The following is a 23,234-nucleotide window of genomic DNA, read 5'->3' as shown; positions in this document are numbered from 1 at the left end:
CAAGTAAAAATTGGACTCCCTGATCAATTCCTCCATTCTCTCCGACCAGCACCTTTCCGAGAGCATTTTCCCTTGCATCCACTGGTGATGCAACATAAGTCCTTTCATCTCCTTCCTTTCCACGATCCAGGTCCCAGATTGACTTCCTAGTTCACCGTGGAGAAGCCAATCAAAGATTGGGTGAGTGCTTTGCATTGCACCTGTGTTCATTCCACAAGGATGGCCCAGACCCAGCGTTTTGGATTCAATATTGAGTTCTGCATCTTCAACTAACTTGATTTCTTGTGATGTATCAGTTGTACATCTGTGACTTACAAGGTTAATTATTTCCACAGATGCGGCTTGACGTACTGAATGTTTACACTAATTTCTGTGTTTTGTTTCATCTGCAGTTGGTTTACTTTTCTTACAGGACCCTAGTTGTCTGAAGGTATACTCTTACACCCCAGCTGTTATCACAACTAAGTCTAGCTGAAAGCCAAGACCTGTCATCTAACCTGGGAAACATGTTAAATAGAATGACTCAGAACTGGATATTTTTGATGGTTTGATCAAGAGCTATTTCAGTAGTTGGTTAGATGAATAAATTTTGAGTGAGTTCTGTTTCTGGGCTTATCAAAATATTGTGAAATATCAGGATGTAGGCTTGCATGTGTTTATGACAACTGAGTATTTTTTCATACTGTTAACTGTGGAATATATGACTGTTCCTGAAAATATATACAGGGTTACAAAAGAGGTTCGATAAACTGAATCATTCTTCTCTCTGACAGTCGAGGCACTAAGTGAAAAGGAACAGCAGAATGAAGCGCTAAATGAAAGAGAAACTTGTTCAGCCTCCAGCAGCTCTTCGACCAGCAGTACGTTGGAGAGGGAAGAGAGAGAAGACAGACAGGCGGGCAATAATGAGACAGGCAAGAAAGATTGCATCTTTTTGCATCCGTTTATTCCCCAAGAGCATACTGCAGGCTCATCTGCTAATAACAGTTTCACAAACGGAAAGGGTCAACATTCCTCAATAAACAATGTGGAAAGTTACTTCTGCAAAGATGAATCTTTTGATCAGCTTTTAGATCAATGATTTCCCATCCCTTCATTGGTCTTGCCTTTACTTTCTTTTGTTAATTAAGTAAGGAGACTTGTAGCTTTTTGAAAATGCTAAGAGGTTTTTGATATGATCAAGAAACCTCTTTGATATTTGCCAGGCAATACACTTAGTTGCTACTCCCTAGCTTGGGGAAAGTAAATTACTTGTAATTTGAAGTTTATGTTAAAAAGTATGTAAATTGTTTAGATCAGATGGTCATGTTCTTGCTTGGTGCAAAACAAATGTTGTACTTTGTTTAGTTTTCCCTCACTTTGCACACTACACAGTGCAGAGGGTGGAACTTGTAGCAGCGCTTCCACATTACTTCTGCTATTCTGATGAGCAACATAATTTTTCTCCGTTAACTTCAAAATGGTGGCATGTGGAAGTTCAGAAGTTTGTTCCAATGGCAGCCACCACAGAAGTAAGCAAAAGTTATTGTTTTACCCTCATCCTCAATCTGTTTGTTTTCAGTTTGAAACTTTAAGCAAGTGTTCACTGTTTTCTTTAAAATGCTTTGCCTGCTCATGGACATTATAGGGCTCTTACTATGATTTCTTTTGTTTGGCAGCAGGTCGATGCCTTATCCGCCAGTCCAGCCTGGAGCAGTGCAGTGCTATCTCCAATGACAAGAAGTTTATGCTGGACATGTTGTATGCCAAAACCAAGGCCAGCAGCTTGAAGGTAACCCAGGAGAAGGTCTCTACGGCAAGTGAGAAGAAACTTGCAGAGGAGGCTTTGGTGGAATCCACAGCAAGTTTGATGGAACGCTTTTCCAAGCAGGACATCCATCAGAATGAGGAAAGTCAAAAGAAACCCATCACTGAAGGCATTACTGGGAGTGTAAAAGCCACTTTGGAGAAATTTGCTGAACCTCAGATCAAGGCTTTGAAGCAACAGTTTAGTATTGAGGCTGAACTGAATGAGAAAAATGTAGAGAAAACCCCTATAATTATGCCATTGAAGAAGGACTCTGAATACATGTGGGATCAGCTTGAAGCAAGTCCAAGAAAGCTGAAGATCAAAGATTTAGACTTTACGGACCTACGGGATGAGGAGGATGTAGACGTTTTGGATGCAGACTCTGATGTGGTTGATAAACAAGCTGTTCCATCGCTTGGTAGTTCAATAATCCCACCTCCCCCACTACCCCCTGCACCACCCGGGTGTCTGCCACCTCCGCCACCACCACCACCGCCACCGCCACCATCTTTCGGACTAGTTCCTAGCCCCCCTATCCCTCCTCCACCCCCACCTTCCAGTCTGTCACCACCTCAAGGAGCAGACTCTGCATTTACAAAGAAGAGAAAAACTGTTAAGCTCTTCTGGAAGGAACTAAAGCAACCAGAAGGCCCTTTCAGGAGCTGTAAATTTGGCCGGGGAACAGTCTGGTCTTCCTTAGATAAAGTAACTGTGGACACTACTAAGTTAGAACACTTGTTTGAATCTAAAGCAAAGGAACTTCCTACAAAGGTAAGAGACTGGTTGTCTTTTGATTAAAAATAATAAAGCAAAAAGCATTCTATGAATTTCAGTACCTGTGGTTACCATTTGGTAATGAATGGCTAATTTCTAATTCTATTTCAAATGGAATGAAAGCATGTCATCACATGCCACACACAGATTTTACGTATATAATGGAACACTTTTAATTGCTTATGTGCTTCCAGGGTCAGAAATGTATGTGAATGTATGCTGGAATGAATTAGCAAGGTGTTTTGAAAATCTTTCTTTTAAGATCAACTTTGATTATGGAACATGGAGCCATGGGAGACGCATACCGTGGGAGGAGACCACTCATCTCAATATGTCCATGCTGACCACTGGGGATTCATCTGTATTAATCCTATTTTCCAGCTCTTGGCCCACTGCTTCCTCTGGCTAGGTGATTCAAGTGCTCATCTAGACAGTTTTTAAATGCTGTTCGTCACTCTGCTTCCACCATTCTCTCCAGCTGTGCATTCCATGCTCTCATCTTTCTCTGGCTGATACTGGACCCTCTCCCCACCACTGACCTACCCCCACCTCCCTTACTTTAAATCTACGTCCTCTAATTTTAAATATGTCTGAAATGGGGAAAAATTCCCTGCAATCTACCCTGCCTATACCCCTCATCCCTCAATTATGTCATCTCTTATCCTCCACTCCAGCTCTCACCATGAAACATGGCAAAGTGTTTGGCTGAAAGGAAAACGGTGAAGGGTGATGGTGTGAGGAGTGAGGAGAATGAAACAATGCCTAAAGAGTTTAAACTTGGAACTTGGGCACTTCCTAGCGTACAGTGATCCACACATTGCATCGACAAGCAGAGGGTGAGGGGACAATGAAGTTCAACAATATCCATAATTAGATAGTGAGATTTAAATGGAAATAGGAGCAGGGTAGACCTTGTATTCCTGAAGGAATGGCAGGGACTGGCTGAGGAGAGAGGAGAGCTGCACGTGGCTCTCGAGTTGTAGATGCCAACCCTAAAACGTGAAGCTGTGTTAAACACTGCCAATCCTTGCTGGGCATTTCTTTCCTTCAGGTGTTAACCTTATTGGATATCTTTTAGAAAGCTAAAATATTTTTCTTTCACTTTCCTCTCTTTCCTGTTACTGCAATAATTCTTTGGCCCCCGTCTCCATATCTCTGTTTGTTTATTTATTTATTTTATTTAGAGATATAGTGACCCAGCAGGCCACACCCCCAACAACCTGCAATATTTAACACTAGCCTAATCACAGGACAATTTACGCTGTCCAATTAGCCTACTAACCGATAGGTCTTTGGATTGTGGGAGGAAACTGGAGCACCCAGAGGTCACCCAAGCAGTCATGGGGAGGACATACAAAATCCTTACCAATAGCATCAGAACTGAACTCTGACCTCCGCCCAGAGCTGTAGTAGTGTCGCAGTAACTGCCGTGCTAAACGTGATGCTCCACCTGTAGTGTCTCTCTGTTTCTCTCTGTCTGTGTGTGTCTCCCCCTCTCTCCCTCCACCTCTCCCCCTCTCTCTCCCTCTCCCTCTGCCCCTCTCACTGTCCCTTCCCTCCTCTCTCTCTCTCTCTCTCTCTCTCTCTCTCTCTCTGTGTCCCTACCCACCTCACTCTCTGTCCCTCTCTCCCTCTCTCTCTCTGTCCCTGTCTTTCCCTCTCTTTCTCTCTCTCTGTCTCTCTCTCTCCCTCTCTCTCTGTCCCTCTCTCCCTCTCTCTCTGTCCCTCTTTCCCTCTCTTTCTCTCTCTCTGTCTTTCTCTCTCTGTCTCTCTCTCTCCCTCTCTCTGTCCCCCTCCTCTGTCCCCCCACACTCTCTCTCCCTCCCTCTCTCTTTCTTTCTCTGTCCCTCTCTCTTTCTCTCTCTTTCCATCCCCTCTCTGTCCCCTCCCTCGCTCTGTCTCCCTCCCTCCCACTCTCCCACACCCCCTCTCTCCCACACACTCTCTCTCCCACACCCCCTCTCTCCCACACACCCCCTCTCTCCCACACACCCCCTCTCTCCCACACACCCCCTCTCTCCCACACAACACCTCTCTCCCACACAACACCTCTCTCCCACACAACGCCTCTCTCCCACACAACGCCTCTCTCCCACACACCCTCTCTCCCACACAACCCCTCTCTCTCACACACCCCCTCTCTCTCACACACAACCCCTCTCTCTCACACCCTCTCTCTCCCACACAACCCCTCTCTCTCACACACACCCCCTCTCTCACACACACCCCCTCTCTCACACACAACCCCCCTCTCTCCCACACACCCCCTCTCTCCCACACACCCCCTCTCTCCCACACAACCCTCCTCTCTCACACAACCCTCCTCTCTCACACACACCCCCTCTCTCCCACACACCCCCTCTCTCCCACACACCCCCTCTCTCCCACACAAACCCTCTCTCTCCCACACACACCCCCTCTCCCACACACTCCCTCTCTCACACACAACCCCTCTCTCCCACATAACCCCTCTCTCTCTCCCACACAACCCCTCTCTCTCCCACACACCCCCTCTCTCCCACACACCCCATCTCTCCCACACACCTCATCTCTCCCACACACCCCCTCTCTCACACACAACCCCTCTCTCCCACATAACCCCTCTCTCCCACACACCCTCTCTCTCTCCCACACACCCTCTCTCTCTCCCACACAACCCCTCTCTCCCACACAACCCCTCTCTCCCACACAACCCCTCTCTCTCCCACACACCCTCTCTCTCCCACACATCCCCTCTCTCCCCCACACCCACTCTCTCCCACACACCCCCTCTCTCCCACATAACCCCTCTCTCTCTCCCACACACTCCCTCTCTCCCACCCACTCTCTCTCCCACTCAATCCCTCTCTCCCACACCTCCTCTCTCTCCCACACACCCCCTGTCTCTCTCCCACACAACCCCTCTCTCTCTCCCACACACTCCCTCTCTCCCACCCACTCTCTCTCCCACACAACCCCTCTCTCCCACACTCCCTCTCTCTCCCACACACCCCCTCTCTCCCACACACTCTCTCTCCCACACACTCTCTCTCCCACACACTCTCTCTCCCACACCTCCTCTATCCCACACACCCCCTCTCTCCCACACCTCCTCTATCCCACACACCCCCTCTCTCCCACACACCTTCTCTCCCACACAACCCCTCTCTCTCACACACAACCCCACTCTCCCACACCCTCTCTCTCCCACACAACCCCTCTCTCTCCCACACAACCCCTCTCTCTCCCACACAACCCCTCTCTCCCACACACCCCCTCTCTCCCACACAACCCCTCTCTCTCCCACACAACCCCTCTCTCTCCCACACAACCCCTCTCTCTCCCACACACCCCCTCTCTCTCACACACACCCCCTCTCTCCCACACAACACCTCTCTCACACACAACCCTTCTCACACACAACCCCTCTCTCCCACATAACCCCACTCTCTCTCCCACACAACCCCTCTCTCTCCCACACAACCCCTCTCTCCCACACACCCCCTCTCTCCCCCACACCCCCTCTCTCCCCCACACCCCCTCTCTCCCACACCCCCCTCTCTCCCACACACCCCCTCTCTCCCACATAACCCCTCTCTCTCTCCCACACACTCCCTCTCTCCCACCCACTCTCTCTCCCACTCAATCCCTCTCTCCCACACCTCCTCTCTCTCCCACACACCCCCTCTCTCCCACACAACCCCTCTCTCCCCCACACCCCCTCTCTCTCTCTCCCACCCACTCTCTCTCCCACACAACCCCTCTCTCCCACACTCCCTCTCTCTCCCACACACCCCCTCTCTCCCACACACTCTCTCTCCCACACACTCTCTCTCCCACACCTCCTCTATCCCACACACCTCCTCTATCCCACACACCCCCTCTCTCCCACACCTCCTCTATCCCATACACCCCCTCTCTCCCACACAACCCCTCTCTCCCACACACCTTCTCTCCCACACACCCCCTCTCTCCCACACACCCCCTCTCTCCCACACACCCCCTCTCTCCCACACAACCCCTCTCTCTCCCACACAACCCCTCTCTCTCCCACACACCCCCTCTCTCTCCCACACACCCCCTCTCTCTCACACACACCCCCTCTCTCACACACACACCCTCTCTCACACACACCCCCTCTCACACACACACCCTCTCTCCCACACAACACCTCTCTCACACACAACCCCTCTCACACACAACCCCTCTCTCCCACATAACCCCACTCTCTCTCCCACACAACCCCTCTCTCTCCCACACACCCCCTCTCTCCCACACACCCCCTCTCTCCCACACACCCCCTCTCTCCCACACACCCCCTCTCTCCCACACACCCCCTCTCTCCCACATAACCCCTCTCTCTCTCCCACACACTCCCTCTCTCCCACCCACTCTCTCTCCCACTCAATCCCTCTCTCCCACACCTCCTCTCTCTCCCACACACCCCCTCTCTCCCCCACACCCCCTCTCTCACTCCCACACAACCCCTCTCTCTCTCCCACACACTCCCACTCTCCCACCCACTCTCTCTCCCACACAACCCCTCTCTCCCACACTCCCTCTCTCTCCCACACTCCCTCTCTCTCCCACACTCCCTCTCTCTCCCACACACTCTCTCCCACACCTCCTCTATCCCACGCACCTCCTCTATCCCACACACCCCCTCTCTCCCACACCTCCTCTATCCCACACACCCCCTCTCTCCCACACAACCCCTCTCTCCCACATAACCCCTCTCTCTCTCCCACACACTCCCTCTCTCCCACCCACTCTCTCTCCCACTCAATCCCTCTCTCCCACACCTCCTCTCTCTCCCACACACCCCCTGTCTCTCTCCCACACAACCCCTCTCTCTCTCCCACACACTCCCTCTCTCCCACCCACTCTCTCTCCCACACAACCCCTCTCTCCCACACTCCCTCTCTCTCCCACACACCCCCTCTCTCCCACACACTCTCTCTCCCACACACTCTCTCTCCCACACCTCCTCTATCCCACACACCTCCTCTATCCCACACACCTCCTCTATCCCACACACCCCCTCTCTCCCACACCTCCTCTATCCCACACACCCCCTCTCTCCCACACACCTTCTCTCCCACACAACCCCTCTCTCTCACACACAACCCCACTCTCCCACACCCTCTCTCTCCCACACAACCCCTCTCTCTCCCACACAACCCCTCTCTCTCCCACACAACCCCTCTCTCCCACACACCCCCTCTCTCCCACACAACCCCTCTCTCTCCCACACAACCCCTCTCTCTCCCACACACCCCCTCTCTCTCACACACACCCCCTCTCTCCCACACAACACCTCTCTCACACACAACCCCTCTCACACACAACCCCTCTCTCCCACATAACCCCACTCTCTCTCCCACACAACCCCTCTCTCTCCCACACACCCCCTCTCTCACACACACCCCCTCTCTCACACACATCCCCTCTCTCCCCCACACCCCCTCTCTCCCACACACCCCCTCTCTCCCACATAACCCCTCTCTCTCTCCCACACACTCCCTCTCTCCCACCCATTCTCTCTCCCACTCAATCCCTCTCTCCCACACATCCCCTCTCTCTCCCACACACCCCCTCTCTCTCACACACACCCCCTCTCTCACACACACCCCCTCTCTCCCACACAACCCCCTCTCACACACAACCCCTCTCTCACACACACCCCCTCTCTCCCACACACCATCTCTCTCTCCCACACAACCCCTCTCTCCCACACACTCTCTCTCCGACACCTCCTCTATCCCACACAGCCCCTCTCTCCCACACAACCCCTCTCTCCCACACAACCCCTCTCTCCCACACACCCTCTCTCCCACACAACCCCTCTCTCTCCCACACACCCCCTCTCTCTCACACACACCCCCTCTCTCCCACACAACACCTCTCTCACACACAACCCCTCTCACACACACCCCCTCTCTCCCACACAACACCTCTCTCACACACAACCCCTCTCACACACAACCCCTCTCTCCCACATAACCCCACTCTCTCTCCCACACAACCCCTCTCTCTCCCACACACCCCCTCTCTCACACACACCCCCTCTCTCCCACATAACCCCACTCTCTCTCCCACACAACCCCTCTCTCTCCCACACACCCCCTCTCTCACACATCCCCTCTCTCTCCCACACACCCCCTCTCTCTCACACACACCCCCTCTCTCACACACACCCCCTCTCTCCCACACAACCCCTCTCACACACAACCCCTCTCTCACACACACCCCCTCTCTCCCACACACCATCTCTCTCTCCCACACAACCCCTCTCTCCCACACACTCTCTCTCCGACACCTCCTCTATCCCACACAGCCCCTCTCTCCCACACAACCCCTCTCTCCCACACAACCCCTCTCTCCCACACACCCTCTCTCCCACACAACCCCACTCTCTCACACACAACCCCTCTCTCCCACACAACCCCTCTCTCCCACACAACCCCTCTCTCCCACACCCTCTCTCTCCCACACCCTCTCTCTCCCACACCCTCTCTCTCCCACACCCTCTCTCTCCCACACACCCCCTCTCTCTCACACGCACCCCCTCTCTCACACGCACCCCCTCTCTCCCACACAACCCCCCTCTCTCCCACACACCTCCTCTTTCCCACACACCCTCTCTCCCACACACCCTCTCTCTCTCCCACACAACCCCTCTCTCCCCCACACCCCCTCTCTCCCCCACACCCCCTCTCTCCCACATACCCCCTCTCTCCCACATAACCCCTCTCTCTCTCTCCCACATAACCCCTCTCTCTCTCCCACCCACTCTCTCTCCACACAACCCCTCTCTCCCACACAACCCCTCTCTCCCACACAACCCCTCTCTCCCACACCTCCTCTCTCTCCCACACCTCCTCTCTCTCCCACACAACCCCTCTCTCCCACACTCCCTCTCTCTCCCACACACCCTCTCTCTCCCACACACTCTCTCTCCCACACACTCTCTCTCCCACACACTCTCTCTCCCACACCTCCTCTATCCCACACACCTCCTCTATCCCACACACCCCCTCTATCCCACACACCCCCTCTCTCCCACACAACCCCTCTCTCCCACACACCCTCTCTCCCACACAACCTCTCTCTCACACACAACCCCTCTCTCCCACACCCTCTCTCTCCCACACAACCCCTCTCTCTCACACACAACCCCTCTCTCCCACACCCTCTCTCTCCCACACAACCCTCCTCTCTCCCACACACCCCCTCTCTCCCACACACCCCCTCTCTCACACACACCCCCTCTCTCCCACACAACCCCTCTCACACACAACCCCTCTCTCCCACATAACCCCTCTCTCTCTCCCACACAACCCCTCTCTCTCCCACACACCCCCTCTCTCCCACACACCCCCTCTCTCACACACACCCCCTCTCTCCCACACACCATCTCTCTCTCCCACACAACCCCTCTCTCCCACACACTCTCTCTCCCACACCTCCTCTATCCCACACAGCCCCTCTCTCCCACACAACCCCTCTCTCCCACACAACCCCTCTCTCCCACACACCCTCTCTCCCACACAACCCCTCTCTCTCACACACAACCCCGCTCTCCCACACAACCCCTCTCTCCCACACAACCCCTCTCTCCCACACACCCTCTCTCCCACACAACCCCTCTCTCTCACACACAACCCCGCTCTCCCACACAACCCCTCTCTCCCACACCCTGTCTCTCCCACACCCTGTCTCTCCCACACACCCCCTCTCTCTCACACACACCCCCTCTCTCACACGCACCCCCTCTCTCCCACACAACCCCCCTCTCTCCCACACACCTCCTCTTTCCCACACACCCTCTCTCCCACACACCCTCTCTCTCTCCCACACAACCCCTCTCTCTCCTACACACCCTCTCTCTCTCTCCCCCACACCCCCTCTCTCCCCCACACCCCTCTCTCCCACATACCCCCTCTCTCCCACATAACCCCTCTCTCTCTCCCACACACTCCCTCTCTCCCACCCACTCTCTCTCCACATAACCCCTCTCTCCCACACAACCCCTCTCTCCCACACCTCCTCTCTCTCCCACACCACCTCTCTCTCCCACACCTCCTCTCTCTCCCACACAACCCCTCTCTCCCACACTCCCTCTCTCTCCCACACACCCCCTCTCTCCCACACTCCCTCTCTCTCCCACACACCCCCTCTCTCCCACACCTCCTCTATCCCACACACCTCCTCTATCCCACACAACCCCTCTCTCCCACACAACCCCTCTCTCCCACACACCCTCTCTCCCACACACCCTCTCTCCCACACACCCTCTCTCCCACACAACCTCTCTCTCACACACAACCCCTCTCTCCCACACCCTCTCTCTCCCACACAACCCCTCTCTCTCACACACAACCCCTCTCTCGCACACCCTCTCTCTCCCACACAACCCCTCTCTCTCACACACACCCCCTCTCTCCCACACACCCTCTCTCCCACACACCCCCTCTCTCCCACATAACCCCTCTCTCTCTCCCACACACTCCCTCTCTCCCACCCCTTCTCTCCCACCCACTCTCTCTCTCTCTCCCCCCCACCTCTCCTCTCTCTCTCTCTCTCTCTCTCTCTCCCTCCTTCCATCTCCCCATGTGTTTGTGTGTGTGTGTGTGTGTGTGTGTGTGTGTCCCCTCTCTTTCTGTCTCTCTGAAGATTCGGACAGGCCTGACTGTTTTTGTTCAGCACTGAACACCCAAAAGTTGCTTTTGGAGTTGGCTGCCTTTTTGACTATTTCCGGATCTCACTGCAACATTCTAGAAACATGACTGAGTGCTTGGGTAAACTCACTTGGGAAGTACCGTTGGTCACTTAAAGATGCAGACCTCCCTATCCTGATTGACACAAGCCCCATCATTTTGAAAGCTGTGACTTGCTAATCTCTCCATGTTGCACCAGTTAGTCTTCCTCTCTCATGTCTCCTCTACCACCGGTACCCCTCCACCGCCTCTAAATTACCTGAATGTCTCTAAAACGACTGTTCATCGGTCGCTCTTTAAGAGGGCACATCAGTTTCTTGGCGTCAGTACCAATTTGACATTAAATTCCCCTCCCCCTCCCCCTCCTGCTCCCCCTTGCCCACTGATTTTGCTGTTAATTTTACTGTTCTTCAGTTTGATTGGCTTACGGGATCGGTAGGTGGTTGTCTTGTTTTCTCAGATTAAAGGTATCCTTTTTTCCCACTATGATAGCAAGCAAACACTTTGGTGCATCTGCATGTGTTGGGACAATCCGAGTAACTGCAGATGCCAATGAGTGCCCTGCGACAGCTGATTATGGCCTGAGATGTTTCCAGTAGGAGTGAGCCTCTTCTGATACAAACAGGAATAAATAAAAAAATTGCAATGTGATTATTCCCTCAACAATTTCTCCTTTGGCTCCTCCCCACTTTCTCCAAACTCTAGGGGAAGCCATGGGTCATGAGCCCCAGTTATGCCAGCCTCTTTGTTGCTACGTAGAACAGTACATGTTCCAAGCCTTCCCTGGTAATTTGCCCCAATTCTTCCTGCGCTACTTTGATGACTGCCTTGGCGCTGCTTCATGCACCCATGCTGAGCTCGTCAATTTTATCAACTTTGCCTCCATTTCTGACACCTCCCTCTAGTTTCTCAATCTCTCTGTCTCCATCTCTGGAGACAAACTAACTACAGACATATTTTATAAAGCTGTTGATTCCCACAGGTACATTGACTATACCTTTTCCCACACTGTCTCCTGTAAAAATGCCATTCCCATTTCTCTGTTCCCTTGTCTCTGCTATATCTATTCCCAGGATGAGGCTTTCCTTTCCAGGACATCAGAGATGCCCTCTACCTTCAAAGAACAGGGGTTCCCTTTCTCCCTCTTGTCCTCGCCTCTCATCCCCTGAGCCTCTGCATCCAACACACCATTCTCCACAACTTCCACCATCTTCAATGGGATCCAACCACCAAAGATAATATTACATTACCCCTCCCAACTCTCCACTTTCCACAAGGCTTGCTCTCTCCGTGATTCCTTTGTCCATTCATTCCACCCCCCCACTAATCTCCCTTTGGCACATATCCCTGCGAGTAACAGAAATGCTACACCTTCCCACTCACCTCCTCCCTCACCTCCATTCAGAGCTCCAAACAATCCTTCCAGGTGAGCCAAAACGTCACCGGGAAATCTGTTGGGGTCATCTAATGCATCCAGTACTCCTGATATGACCTCCTCTACATTGGCGAGACTCAACATAAGTTGAGAGATTGCTATGTTGAGCACCTCTGCTCCAGCCACCAAAAGTGGAAATTCCCGGTAGCCAAACATTTTAATTCCAATTCCCATTCCTGTGCTGACATGTTGGTCCATGATTTCTTCTTGTGCTATGATGTGGCCACTCTCAGGGTGGAGGAGCAACATCTCAGATTCCATCTAGGCAGCCTCCAATATGATGGCAAAACATTGATTTCTCCTTCCAGTAATTTTATTTCCACCCCTCCCCCTTTCTTTTCTATGCCTCCTCTAGCTTCTTACCTCTGCTCCTCACCTGCCTATCACTTCCTCTGGTTCCCCACCTTCTTCACTTTCTCCTGTGATCCACTCTCTGTTCCTATCGGATTCCTTCATCTCCAGCCCTTTACCTTTCCCAACCCCCTGGCTTCACCTCTCACCTTCTAGCTCGACCCCCTTAACCCCACCCCTCCACTTTTTCATTCTGGCGCCTTCCCACTTCCTTCTCAGCCCTGAAAATGATCTCACCCAAAACATCAACTGTTTATTCATTTCCATAGATGCTACCTGACCTGCTGAGATCCTCCAGCATTTGTGTGTATTGCTCTGGATTTTCAGCATCTGCGGAATCTCTTGTGTTTGATTAACTTAAGGAGAAGTCAGGACCCGGGCAGGGAAGTTCCAATGCTCGTTCAGCTGGCCCAGCTGTGAGGTTGGATTGCTCTGGGCGCCAAGCTGATCTGAAGAGCTTGAGAGCAGCTTCAGGCTGGGCAGTGAAATCTGGGCCCAGACCGAGTTGATGGGCGTGTGGTCTAGACCCAGAGCCTTTCACAGTTGCTGGGTCCTAGAGCAACGTACAATATGTTGTTTAGATAATTTAAATGCTGGCCCAGATTGGAGGCGAGAGCTGATTTCATTAATGCGCCACAATGTTCCCTCCAGCGCACCAGAGCCTTTCACTGTTCTGCCATTGAGTCAATTCAAACGCCGGCCCAGATAGACTGAAACGAAAGGGTGTCGGTCAGGATGTGAACCTATTTCACTCGATCTCCGTGATGGTCATCTCGATGGCACCGAGGCAATGAAGACTGCCCCGGCTTTTGTGCTCTGTGCCCACTAACATGATGAACTGATAAGTGAGGCTTTGGGCCTACTCCAGCATTTGGATCTGACGACTCAATTTTGGTTCAGAATGATGTTGTTTGCTTCAAATAATTGCATGATTTGTATTTAGTTTTCTTTTTCTTGCACATTTAGCGTTGGCCTTTTATTTTCATTTTTGGTTTTTTTTCTTTAATTGGCAGACATCCCACCCTGCAAAAACTCATTTCAGGGAGGTAGCACCATCAATTTGCGGGAGACTCCCGGAACTTCCGGGAGAGGTGGGATGTCTGCAATAGAGTAGCTCCTTAGCAGCTAGCCAACTAGTTTAATAACGTTAGCCATGCTAATGAACGAATGACACCTGTTAATCTCACCTCAACATTTCTTTTACAGTCTTAACCCACCATGGGCAATAGAAAAGTCACTGTTGCAAACCGTGCAGCGAGCAACACTGTCATTATTTTGACCCCTATTAGGAAGGGGTACACTTTAGTGTAGTCTGGGGTGACATACGTTTTATATTTTCTTTTTTTGGAACACTCTGCCATGGTGCATTCTCGCTTTCTCTCTCTCTCTCTCTCTCTCGCTCTCTTGCTCACTCACTCTCGCTCTCTCTCGTGGTCGCTCTCACTTGCTTTCTCTCTCACTCGTGGTCGCTCTCGCACTCTCTCGCTCTTGCTTGCGCACTCTCGCACTCTCTTGCTCTCGCTCGCGCGCTGTCTCGCTTGCTTTCTCTCTCGCGCGCTCTCTCTCTCATGGTCACTCTCGCACTCAGTCTTGCTTTCTCTCACTCGCTCTCAAAAAATTGATTTCCGTGATATTGTACATAATTTGCGGGCATCAGGGAGCCACTATTAATTTGCGGGAGACTCCCGGAACTTCCAGGAGAGGTGTGATGTCTGAATTGGGTTCTTTTGGGTTTCCTGCTTTGTGGCTACCTGTGGGCAAGTAAATCTCAAGGTTGTATAATCTATACATTCTTTGATAATAAATGAATCTTGATATTAAACTGGACTCAGCACCTGAGATCAGCATCAAAGACTGGGTGTGTGGATCTTTGATCAGTAGTGGTAATTCAGTGGCACTGTGGAATCCCTGCCCCTCTCAGTTCTAAGAGATCAATTGCAGCTAGAGTACCTTTTATCTTCTCCATCAGTGATTCCATAGCTGTGAATCGGTGCAACCACTTCCTAATTGTTCCTCAGCTGGATGTTCCAGGAGTATTTTCACAGCCAATCCACAGCTTTCTTTCAGGAAGTAACTCTCCGCATTTCCACTTGACCTGCCGTTTGCTTCTGCTGGTCCACCAGACATTGTACTTTCTTCAAGCCTACTGCTCTTAACTCATCATTTGCAGGGTTGCAAACAACAAAGACCAAACATTCTAAGCAGCAAGAGTAATGTGTGTTTTAGTCTGAGCATTTCTGGGAGCTGTAATGCCAACCTTGTAGGGCTGAAAGATGGAAGATTTTTGTTTAAATTATCCAACGACATAATTTATCATTCTATTTATTGCTGTTGGAAAGTGGCAACCATATCCATGTAACAAGTTCCCGCAAACAGTGCAACGATGATAATAATAAGATATCTTTTTCTCAGTGTTACAAGTTCAGGGAGAAGTGCTAAAGTGATCACGAGAAGATCTCTCTGACTTATTCTCAGTTGCTGTCACAAGGTCTTTAATATTCTCATAAGGCTAGACACATCTTAATTTTAATGTCTCATCCAAAAAACTTTGAAGTCCTTGCAGACCCAGTTACCAGTGAACTAAGCCCACAGTTGAGCTTACAATTATTCAGAGATGGAGAGAGAGGTGTGCAGTACAGTGCCAATATGATTGATTTCTTTGTTAGAGATTTATGGCTTCTGTGCATCCTTTCAGAGTGATCAAAGCTGAGAACCTTTTACAGTAGCTCAGTGTAAAATCATTGCAGACAGAGTCCTAATGCCCATATAGCTGGCCTGGGAGCAAGGTTATATCGCTCGAAGTGGCTGTCTCTTGATGCCTGATTAGAGAGGAAGAGAAATAAATACAATAACGACAGCTGCTGATTCATGTTAAAATACGTATCTATTTTCTGCAGTGATGATGATATTTTACTGGAATTCCTTATCAGCACTGCCCAAAACAAGTCCAACTGAACTTGTCAGTAAAATTAAAGAGGGTTGCAGACTGACATGAACTCTTCAGTTACTGCACTTAAACTGACGCTTCACACTCTGAATCATAGCCACAACCTAGAACAAGGATCCTTCTGATTGTGTTGTTTTAGATCTTTGCTTGACCCCAGAGTAAAGGCTGATTTATACTTCTGCGTCAAATGGATGCCGTAACCTACGCAAGTGGCGTACGCGCGTTGTGAGCATTTATACTTGTGTGTTGGTGTGTACGCATTGTTCTGCAATTCGCGCATGTCCATGCAAGGCTTCATGGTCATGGTAGTCTTTATCAGGGTAAACAAGTTTAAAGCAAGCATCTTTTTTCGTAAAAGTGAAATGGGTCCTCCATAATTTCGGAGGTCTGTAAAGCTTTATGGAAAGCATTACAGCCAGAGTTCCTTCCCTGCCCTTCAGTCGCCCAATGGGAAGCTATTGCAGCGTAGGAGGAAATGTGATGCTCCCAAGCAGACCAATCACAGCTGTTGCGGTTTGCGTTGCCGCGACGCGTAGTTACATTTTGGGAGAGGTGTGGGTCATGCTACGGCATAGGGATCCGCGTAGGCACTGCGTAGGGTTTGCGGCTACGCCGTACTTACGGCGTCGATTTGACACAGAAGTATAAATCAGCCTTAAGGGTGTCACATTTGACTGTATTCATGCGTATTCAGGTATGGTTGAATGATAATTAAACTTGAATTGAATTAATATTTTAATTGCTGAGCCTATTGTTTTAGGTTGGTCTCTCTGCTAACTAAATGATAGGTGCAAAGTGAATTGCACCATCTTTATATTGTGCAAGATGCTATGTCTTTGTACTTTTTCTTTACTTCCATGGTTATTTTCTCAGAATACTGACTAAAGTGTCGGTATAAGCTCCTTGGTCAATAGTCATTCTAATGCCATTTTGCAACCCATGCATCCAGTATCTGCTCAACAGGATACACACAGGCTATGGTGAGTTCTGCACATACCTGTGATTCATTCCAACGTCATGTTGGTTTACCAACTCACCAGATAAACTTGCTGAGCTGTAACTTCAGATCATCCCATGTAGAATTACTTCATTTTTGTGTCAACATGAAAGATCAGGGGTTGTGATATTTCATAACATCCCTCAGTGGAGGGATTTTTCATCTGGCTCTGCAAAGTCAACGTTAGGCTTCCAGGTCAGCGAATGGCTGCATTTATTTGAGTTAATGGCCTGCAAAAGGATTAGCTTCTTTGCCATTCTGATGAAATGCACTCATAAAGGTCATTCTGGCAGACTCTCACACCTCTGCTGAAAAGAAGATTTGAACTCCTATGACAACTTTTGTGATGTCACAGTGTCCCCAACATCTATGGTAAATGAAGGGCTTTTGCAAAATAGTCACGTTGACGTGTGCTCTCCAGAGCACAAATAATTGTCTCGAAACCAATAAGTGCAAATCTATTCGGCACCCAAGGGAGCAATGAAGTTACAAGCAATGAGGTCCAGTCCTTGAGTGCTGTGGACTTGGTCTGTTTCATGGTTATCTCTCAGATAGGTTATGTTGTTGGTTCTCATTGAATATCATTGGGCGTGGGAACTGAAATGAGTTATATCAAATGAGAAATGGGTGAAATGTTTGTAATTTACATTTAAAAACAGTTAATACTATGAAAATTTATTTTTTTACTGAATGGTTCAGCACACTGTTACATAAATAGATTTTTCAAGCAGCCCCATGCTCAAAAGTTCCATAATACACTCTTTAACCCCTTCTTCCATGAAAATCCGATCCAGGGAATCAAGATCAGAATCATATGTCGTGAAATTGGTCATGAAGCTGATGTGCAGGGATTTGGGGAGGAAGGGGTTCACCAAATTCCTCTTGATAAAGCAGCTGATAATTATTTTCACAAACACAAGGAATTCTGCAGGTGCTGGAAATTCAAGCAACACACATCAAAGTTGCTGGTGAATGCAGCAGGCCAGGCAGCATCTCTAGGAAGTTTCGGGCCGAGACCCTTTGTCAGGACGAACTGAAAGAAGAGCTAGTAAGAGATTTGAAAGTGGGAGGGGAAGGGGGAGATCCAAAATGATAGGAGAAGACAGGAGGAGGAGGGATGGAGCCAAGAGCTGGACAAGTGATTGGCAAAGGGGATATGAGAGGATCATGGGACAGGAGGCCCAGGGAGAAGGAAAAGGCGGAGGGGGGAAAAACCCAGAGGATGGGCAAGGGGTATAGTCAGAGGGACAGAGGGAGAAAAAGGAGAGTGAGAGAAAGAATGTGTGTATAAAAATAAATAACAGATGGGGTACGAGGGGGAGGTGGGGCATTAGCGGAAGTTACAGAAGTCAATGTTCATGCCATCAGGTTGGAGGCTACCCAGACGGAATATAAGGTGTTGTTCCTCCAACCTGAGTGTGGCTTCATCTTTACAGTAGAAGAGGCCGTGGATAGACATATCAGAATGGGAATGGGACTTGGAATTAAAATGTGTGGCCACTGGGAGATCCTGCTTTCTCTGGCAGACAGAGCGTAGGTGTTCAGCGAAACGATCTCCCAGTCTACATCAGGTCTCGCCAATATATAGGGTAGCCTCATCCAGGACGAGGGAGATGTCCTCCTTTTTTAAAGAAAGGGGCTTCCTTTCCTCCACCATCAACTCTGCTCTCAAACACATCTCCCCCATTTCACGCACATCTGCTCTCACTCCATCCTCCCGCCACCCCACTAGGAATAGGGTTCCCCTGGTCCTCACCTACCACCCCACCAGCCTCCGGGTCCAACAAATTATTCTCCGTAACTTCTGCCACCTCCAACGGGATCCCACCACTAAGCACATCTTTCCCTCCCCCCCCCCCTGCTTTCCGCAGGGATCGCTCCCTATGCGACTCCCTTGTCCATTCGTCCCCCCCATCCCTCCCCACTGATCTCCCTCCTGGCACTTATCCTTGTAAGCTGAACAAGTGCTACACGTGCCCTTACACTTCCTCCCTTACCACCATTCAGGGCCCCAGACAATCCTTCCAGGTGAGGCGACACTTCACCTGCGAGTCAGCTGGGGTGATATACCGCGTCCGGTGCTCCCGATGTGGCCTTCTATATATTGGCGAGACCCGACACAGACTGGGAAATAGTTTTGCTGAACACCTACGCTCTGTCCGCCAGAGAAAGCAGGATCTCCCAGTGGCCACACATTTTAATTCCACATCCCATTCCCATTCTGATATGTCTATCCACGGCCTCCTCTACTGTAAAGATGAAGCCACACTCAGGTTGGAGGAACAACACCTTATATTCTGTCTGGGTAGCCTCCAACCTGATGGCATGAACATTGACTTCTGTAACTTCCGCTAATGCCCCACCTCCCCCTCGTACCCCATCTGTTATTTATTTTTATACACACATTCTTTCTCTCACTCTCCTTTTTCTCCCTCTGTCCCTCTGACTATACCCCTTGCCCATCCTCTGGGTTTTTCCCCCCCTCCCCCTTTTCCTTCTCCCTGGGCCTCCTGTCCCATGATCCTCTCATATCCCCTTTGCCAATCACCTGTCCAGCTCTTGGCTCCATCCCTCCCCCTCCTGTCTTCTCCTATCATTTTGAATCTCCTCCTCCCCCTCCCACTTTCAAATCTTTTACTAACTCTTCCTTCAGTTAGTCCTGATGAAGGGTCTCGGTCCGAAACATCGACTGTACCTCTTCCTAGAGATGCTGCCTGGCCTGCTGCGTTCACCAGCAACTTTTATGTGTGTTGATAATTATTTTACCTGAATGCGTTGGATGTGTGCTGGTGACTAATGTACGGATGGGCAGTGGACTGATTTTGCAGCTATGTCTGCAGGATGTGGGGGTGGGTGGATTGGGGTGTTGGTTGGGAGTCGGGGATTTGGGATGTGGTGATGAGTGGATTAAGGAATGAGATTGGTGGTGCTGGCAGCTCCTTGGTTCAGCTACTATTGCACTTAATGTTTTTTTAATATAAATGAGACAAGCTGATTTCACATAATGTATTGTTTTAACTTCTAGAAAGGAGGAGATGCCAAGAAGCAAGGGTTAATCATACTAGATCCAAAGAGGAGCAATGCAATTAACATCGGCCTTACAGTGTTGCCTCCAGTACACATCATAAAAAATGCTATTCTCAACTTTGATGAGTATGCAATCAACAAAGAGGGCATTGAGGTAAGGAATCCAGACTTGAACCAGCACAGTGGTGCAGCGAGTGAAGCTGCTGCCTTGCAGTTTCAATGAACCAGGTTTATTCCTGACTTTGGGTGCTGTCTGTGTAGAATTTGCATGTTCTCCAAATGTGCTTAGGCTCCCTCCAACAAATGTTCAAATTTCAAAGTAAACGTTATTATCAAAGTGCATATATGTCACCACATACAACCCTGAGATTCATTTTCCCGTGGGCATCCTCAGCAGATCTATAGAATAATAACCATAGAAAGATCAATGAAAGATCAGCCAGAATGCAGAAGACAACAAACTGTGCAAAGACAAATAGAAATAAATACCAATCAGTAATGAGACCTTGAAGTGAGATCATTGGTTGTGGGAATGGGCAAGTGAGTGTAATTATCCCCTTTTGTTCTGATGGTTGAGGGGTACCTAGTGCTTGAACCTGGCAGTGAAAAGCAGCGAGAAAAGAGCATCGTGGTGAGGATCATGGACGATGGGTGCTGTTCTCCTATGGCAGCATCATATAGATGTGCTCAGTGGTTGGGAGGCCTTTTCCCATGAGGCACGGGGCTGAATCCACAGCCCAAAAGGTGTGCAGATTGCTAGTTTAGTTGTCCATAAATTGACACCAGTGTGGAGGTCAGTGGTAGATTCTGGGACATTTTGATGGAAATTTGAGGACAATAGAAGTGGGATTAATATAGGATGAGGGTAAATGTATAACTCCTTTGCATGTAATTTATTTTTAACATCCTCCACTCATTTAATTTTCCTACAGTGAGTTTGCAGTTTCTATTTTCCTTCAATCTTTAAATAGACATTTCTGAGTGGACTATTTTGCTACAGATAGTACAACCTGCTCTTCTTAGAGAGACATTGCTATTCCAGGAATGAAAAAAAAAGTTTCCACCAATCTAACTTTGTGATGTTCAGAAATTTGTTTCATCTCAAAGGCAGAAATGTTTGGGGAGAATCAGTAGGAGTTGGCATATCAACTGTGCCCTTCCAAAAGCAATCAAATATATTTTTATGCATGTCTCTGACTAATCTCTACTGCGGCTCTGAGCATTTCAACATGTTGATTTGGGCTGTACAGAGCTGGCAGCACTACATGGAAAACGTTTTTATAGGCTGAACAATGTGACTAAACATAGCATTCTGGCAAGAAATATTTTTCAGTGGTGACTTATCTTAAAAATATGGCTAACTTTTCCCAGCAAAAGGAATACTCTGCTGGGGGGCGGAGGGGGGGGGGAGCAGGGTAGAAAAGGCAGTGCTCTTGGTAATTCTGTTTTGATTATTTCTCTCAAAGTCTGCCCATGGAAAGTCCCCACCATTTTACTTGTCCTTCTTTTCTCCAATGTGTAGAGGACTAGTTGGGCATTTCTTTGGTTCCTTCCCTCTCCAAGCAAAGAGAGCACACTGGATACATTGTAGCCTCTAACCTAACTCCAAAGATAATCTGCCAGCGTCTCAAGGATAACATTGTTGCATTAAACTTAGCTTCAGAGATGTAACATGCTAACATTGGTCTCTTTTTGTTGTGTGTAAGACATCCTTACAGTGCAAGATCAATTTAAATTTAATTTTGTGTGTACATTATTCCTTTGTTTTCTTCCCATGGCTAAGTAATTAGATTATTAACAGCTGGAATTTAAAGACTCAATTATCTTCCAATTTATATTTTCCTAGAAGGAAAGGAAAGTCAGTCCAGCATGGGATTGTCATCAACTGTGAGCAAGTAGTCAGTAATAAATATTGTTTTTTGTTCATCTACATTATATTCCATCTCCAGGAGAAAGTTGTTCACCTCTAAATACTGTACTCCCAGTTATATTTTTCTTGGTCATCTTTTTTTCCTTTGGCAGCCTCTTGAAACTGAGGGTGACTTGCTTCTACCACATTCCTGTGGCTGATGAATTCTATGAGGAATTGACCGACCTGAGGCAGGTGGTATTTGATGGGGAGAGTGAGTTGGTTGTTGGATTAATTGTAAACTTTTGTCCCTTATTAGCTTGGTCTTTACATGCCCTTGTAGTGCAGGCGAAGTGCTCACTGTGTTCACAAGAGATTCTTTTCCAGTTTGATCATCTTAGGCAAAGGATGAGATGTCTTGAAGTATTTTCCCGTTCTTCATTAAAAAAATCTCTTCTTGTGAAATAACTTGGAGATGAGTGCTTATTTCAGGAATCTAGTGTTGAACTTGTAGCCGATGAGATATGGACTCAAGAGATGATTGGACACGTTGGCTTGGGAGGGGATGCTGACACGTGATGGCCTATCTTCCCCAAGAATTCCATGGAGAAAGTATTGGTGGTATCACTCCAGTGCTTTGCAGTGTCTACTGTCAGTGTCCACGTCCCTGAAGTGCAATGGAAGGTGAAGGTCACTGCAGTTTGATAGACCTTGAGCTTGGTGTGGGTTAGAGTTCTTGAACTTTGACATCAACGGCTAGTCTTTGCTGGGAAGTGGTTCTAAGTTATGAAAGGTGAGTACCATTTGATAGGCCTATTCCCTGGATCTTGATTGTCAGGTCTGGTGTTATGCAGCAGGGACAGATTGGTAGAGATCTCTTGTATTCTAATTATTTTGTATAAAGGTGGTCCTCACTCTTGCCTCAATAAAGATCGACTTGGTTCTGGAGTGGATACAAAGAAGTGGGAAGCTCGTAGAGCTAAGTTCAGGGAGTAGTATAATGGAGGGAAAAGTTACAAAAGTTAGTGCAATGACTAAGTCTTACTTGACCCCTGTCTGTGCTCTATCATTAAGGGGAAGTTACCCACCCACAGGTGCCAATCTGGTTTTCACAGCTTCTAGCATGCATAATAAAGACTACTTGGAAACTGTAGGTCTGAGACTCTCATAGGGCCGGAAGTCCAGGGGCTCAAGTTTTAAATGAATCATACTGGCAACTTTCATGGCAAAAATCTGGCTCTCTGTTGATCATGTTGTCGATAACAAAATGGTATTAATAATAAGACTCTAATACTGTAGCAATTGACTGTGCTCTTACAAAATTGTGCTATTGGCCTGCTGCTACACCGGCTCACCATGGCAATGA

The 23,234-nt window shown here is 49.1% G+C and overlaps 1 protein-coding gene across 4 annotated transcripts in view; it reads left to right on the top strand.

The window, feature by feature from the left end:
• The window catches only part of fhod1 (formin homology 2 domain containing 1), a 333,883-nt gene that overhangs the window by 279,187 nt on the left and 31,462 nt on the right, over positions 1–23,234 (top strand). For all 4 annotated transcript variants that reach the window (XM_063066732.1, XM_063066733.1, XM_063066734.1 and 1 more), the window contains 3 exons: positions 774–914; positions 1,659–2,560; positions 20,018–20,173. In XM_063066732.1, the coding sequence (XP_062922802.1) occupies positions 774–914; positions 1,659–2,560; positions 20,018–20,173 (1,199 nt within the window). The remainder of the gene's footprint in view (positions 1–773; positions 915–1,658; positions 2,561–20,017; positions 20,174–23,234) is intronic.

This window comes from Mobula hypostoma, chromosome 14, assembly GCF_963921235.1.
Source record: "Mobula hypostoma chromosome 14, sMobHyp1.1, whole genome shotgun sequence".
NCBI classification, from domain to species: domain Eukaryota; kingdom Metazoa; phylum Chordata; class Chondrichthyes; order Myliobatiformes; family Myliobatidae; genus Mobula; species Mobula hypostoma.
The sequence above is the reverse complement of the archived record's forward strand: the minus strand, read 5'-3'. Positions and strand labels throughout refer to the sequence as shown.